Below are 3,487 nucleotides of genomic sequence, written 5' to 3'. Positions count from 1 at the left end.
GGGTGGAGGGTGCTGGGGGGTTGTGCGTCTGGGTGCTTTGGGTTGGGGTGGGGAGGGCACGGACAAGTGGGTACCTCCGGGCAGGGGGGTCTGGGGGCCTGGATGTGGGGGTTGTTTGGGGGATTTGGGAGCCCTGGGTCCTTTGGGGTGGGGAACTCAGTGGGGTTTTTTTGGGGGAGGGAGGGAAGTGCTCTGGGTGTGCAGATTCCTGGGGAGCTCAGGGTGGGATTCTGGGGTCCTTTGGAGGGAGGGAGGTCTTTGGGCCTGCAGATGCTGGTGTGGCTCTTGGAGGGGGGAATCTTTTTTTGGGGGGTGCGGACATAGGGGTCCCTCCTGGCTGGATGGGGAGGCCTCCCAGACCCTCAACCACAACCCTTTCCCTTGCCCCCAGACCCGACATCCTGAAGCCAGAGGTGCTGCTGCCCAAGCTGGACGCGGCCATGGCGCAGGTGGCCCTGCCGGGGTGTCCCAAGGGCCCCCCGTCCCCCGGGCGCAGCCGCCGGGCCAAGGGGCGTCACCGCAAAGCGGGACCCCGGGGGGGTTGCGGGGAGCTGGGCCCCGAGGCCGGAACCCCCCGGGGGCTCCCCGTGCCCCCCGCCACCGCTGCCAGCCCCGACATCCTCGGGGGCACCCTGGAGGCCGCGGGTGCCCCCCCGGCCACGGTACCTGACGCGGGACCCGAGGGGGCCACGGGCACCCAAGGGTCCCCCCCGCCGCAGCCCCCGACTCCCGGGGAGCCTGAACGGGAGAGCGGGGCCGGCCGGGGGGGGAAAGGGGGGGCCGGGCAGCACCTCACCCCCGCGGCTCTGCTGTACCGGGCGGCCGTCACCCGCGGGCAGGTGAGACCCCCCGGACACCTGGGTCCGTCTTTTGGGGGCTGGGGGTGGGGGACACACACACACAGGGCAGGGAACCCGGGTCCTTCCCAGGAGTGGGAGGTGGGATGGATTCCTTCTGGGGAGAGGTTTGGTTCCCTCCTGAGGAGGTTGGGGGGGGGTCAGGACTCCTGGGTCCCTCTTGGGGTGGAGGGTGGGGGGGTCAGGGCTCTGGGTCCATCCTGAGGGGCAGCAGGACCCCAACACCGCCCTCCTTTGCCGCCAGAAGCGGGGGGTCTCATCGGAGGAGGAGGAGGGTGAAGTGGACAGCGAGGTGGAGCTGCCACTGCGGCAGAGGTGGGTGTTGCCCCCCCCCCCGTGGGTGCTTTGGGTTGGGGGGGGGGGACACCAACACGTGGGTTCCTGCAGGTGAGGAGGGGTCATTTAAGGGACTGGGAGCGCTGGGTCCTTTGGGGTGGGTGTTTCTGGGGTCTTTCGAGGGGGGAGTGAGGGGAAGTGCTCTGGGTGTGCAGATGATGGGGGAATTTAGGGTGGGGGGAGGTCCATGGATGCTCAGACACCTGGGAGGGTGGAGGGGTCTGTGGGGTGCCCAGGCACCTGGAAGGGCACAGGAGGTGTCCAATGGGTGCTCAGACACCTGAGAGGGGTGCGTGGGTGCCCAGACCTGTGGGTCCTCACCCCTCGCCCCCCACCCAGGTGGCCCCCGGGGATGAGCAAGCGCCAGTCGCTGTCGACCTTCAGCTCGGAGAACTTCTCGGATGGGGACGGGGACGAGGGGCACACGAGCGAGCCCTCCCACAGCGCCACCCCCGACGTGGGCAGCACCAACACGGACGAGCGTCCCGACGACCGCTCCGAGGACCTGCTCTCCCAGGGCTCCGAGATCCCCCTGGACGCCGCTCCCCCCGAGGGGCCCGGCCGCCGGCACGGGGGGCTCAGCCCCAAGGTGATGCCCCCCTCCACCCCATCCACCCTGGGCAGCACCCACTGCCCTCCCAGGGGTGGGCGCCATGGGGTGGGGTCCCCTGAGTTCCCCCCGAATGGGATTAGCAAGGGGAAGGGGGTCTCCAGGGCACCACTGGGGCTGGGGGGGGGGGGTGTCCCCCTGGGTTGGGGACACTGGTGTAGGGGGGGTGGTCCCCTGAGCCCCCCTGGATGGGGTTAGCAAGGGGAAGGGGGGCTCCAGGGATGGTCACTATGGGGTGGGAGCCCCCTGGGTTGGGGGAGGGTCTCCTGAAACCCCCCTGGATGGGGTTAGCAAGGGGAAGGGGGTCTCTCAGGGCCCCACCGGCAATGGGGGTCCCCCTGAGTTGGGGATGCTGGGGTGGGGGGGGTCCACCAAGTTCACCCAGATGGAGTTTGCAACAAGGGGGTCCCCAGGGTTGGGGATGATGGGGTCCCCTGAGCCCCCCTGGATGGGGTTAGGAAGGGGAAGGGGGTCCCCAGGCTTGGGGATGATGGGGTACCCTGAGCCCCCCTGGATGGGGTTAGGAAGGGGAAGGGGGTCCCCAGGGTTGGGGATGATGGGGTCCCCTGAGCCCCCCTGGATGGGGTTAGGAAGGGGAAGGGGGTCCCCAGGGACAGGGGGATGTTTAACCCCCCTATCTGTGTTCCCCCCCACTCAAGGTCTCCGAGGACTCGGACTGTGACAGCGCAGAGCTCGACCACTCAGGCAGCGGCGAGGGGCCCCCCCGGCCCACAGCCCCCCCGGGCCTGTGACCTGTGTGTGTCCCCCCCTCCACCACCACCACCCCTCACACCCCCACTCCCTGCACCCCCCTCACTTGTACAGCCCCAAATATTTATATAAATATCTATCGATCTCTACTGCGGCTGCTGGCTCGGGGTGGGGGGCACTGCAAGGGTTTTTTTTTTTTGGGGGGGGGGCGGGGGGCTTTGAGGGGCACTGTTAAGTGGTTTGGGGGGGCAGGGGCAGCGGGGCAAAGAACAGGGGGAGAGGGTGTTTTGTCCCCCTCATTTGTTTATGAAGGTCCTACTGTAACAATTCAGGGGAGGGGGTAGAGTATTCAAGGGGCTGAGCCCCACCCAGGTAGTCCCACCCTTTCTTTACTGGTGACACTGGGAACACTGGGCAGTGGCAGACACTTGGAGGGGGGGGAAGATTGTCACCCATGGGATTTTGGGGGGAAAGAAGAGTGAACAGAACCAACTGGGACACTGGTTTCCTTTAAAGACCGGTTTTCAAGGAACTGGGAGAGCAGAGACACCCCCAGAGGATCAAAGTTCCCACCCCAGGACCAGTTTATCCCACTCCAGTGAGACCCCAAAACCCAACTGGGCCGTAGTGGGAGCAGTGGGCCAGTTTATCCCACTCCAGAGGGATCCCTCCTGAGCTGGGCCATACTGGGAGCACTGGGCTGGTTCACCCCACACTCTGGAAGGATCCCAAATACCAACGGGGCTGGTTTATCCCTCTCCTGAGGGAACCCAAATGGGGGCTATACTGGGAGCACTGGGAAGAGCCAAGGGGGTTCAAATAAAGACGGAGACAGGCAGATCCATTAACCAAAATATCCTGCAGGTTCTATTCACAAGGAAAAGCTCCAGTCCATCTTTTTATTCAGTTTTTTTTTGAAAAATTTCCTGACGTTACAGAACTAAACTGAAATGTTTTTTTTTTTTTTTTTTAA

General features: G+C 65.1%; 1 protein-coding gene across 1 annotated transcript in view; it reads left to right on the top strand.

The window, feature by feature from the left end:
* The window catches only part of MAP3K12 (mitogen-activated protein kinase kinase kinase 12), a gene marked incomplete at its 5' end in the record, with an annotated part of 4,894 nt that extends 2,271 nt beyond the window's left edge, over positions 1–2,623 (top strand). Inside the window, 4 exons of the mRNA XM_027911211.1 lie at positions 392–839; positions 1,102–1,172; positions 1,533–1,782; positions 2,463–2,623. Coding sequence (XP_027767012.1) covers positions 392–839; positions 1,102–1,172; positions 1,533–1,782; positions 2,463–2,555 — 862 coding nt within the window. The remainder of the gene's footprint in view (positions 1–391; positions 840–1,101; positions 1,173–1,532; positions 1,783–2,462) is intronic.
* Positions 2,624–3,487: the final 864 nt, after the last annotated feature.

The sequence above is a fragment of the Empidonax traillii genome, unplaced genomic scaffold (assembly GCF_003031625.1).
Source record: "Empidonax traillii isolate 1590-97213 ecotype Southwest subspecies unplaced genomic scaffold, ASM303162v1 scaffold6510:size5980, whole genome shotgun sequence".
NCBI lineage: Eukaryota > Metazoa > Chordata > Aves > Passeriformes > Tyrannidae > Empidonax > Empidonax traillii.
This window is presented reverse-complemented; position numbering and strand designations above follow the sequence as displayed.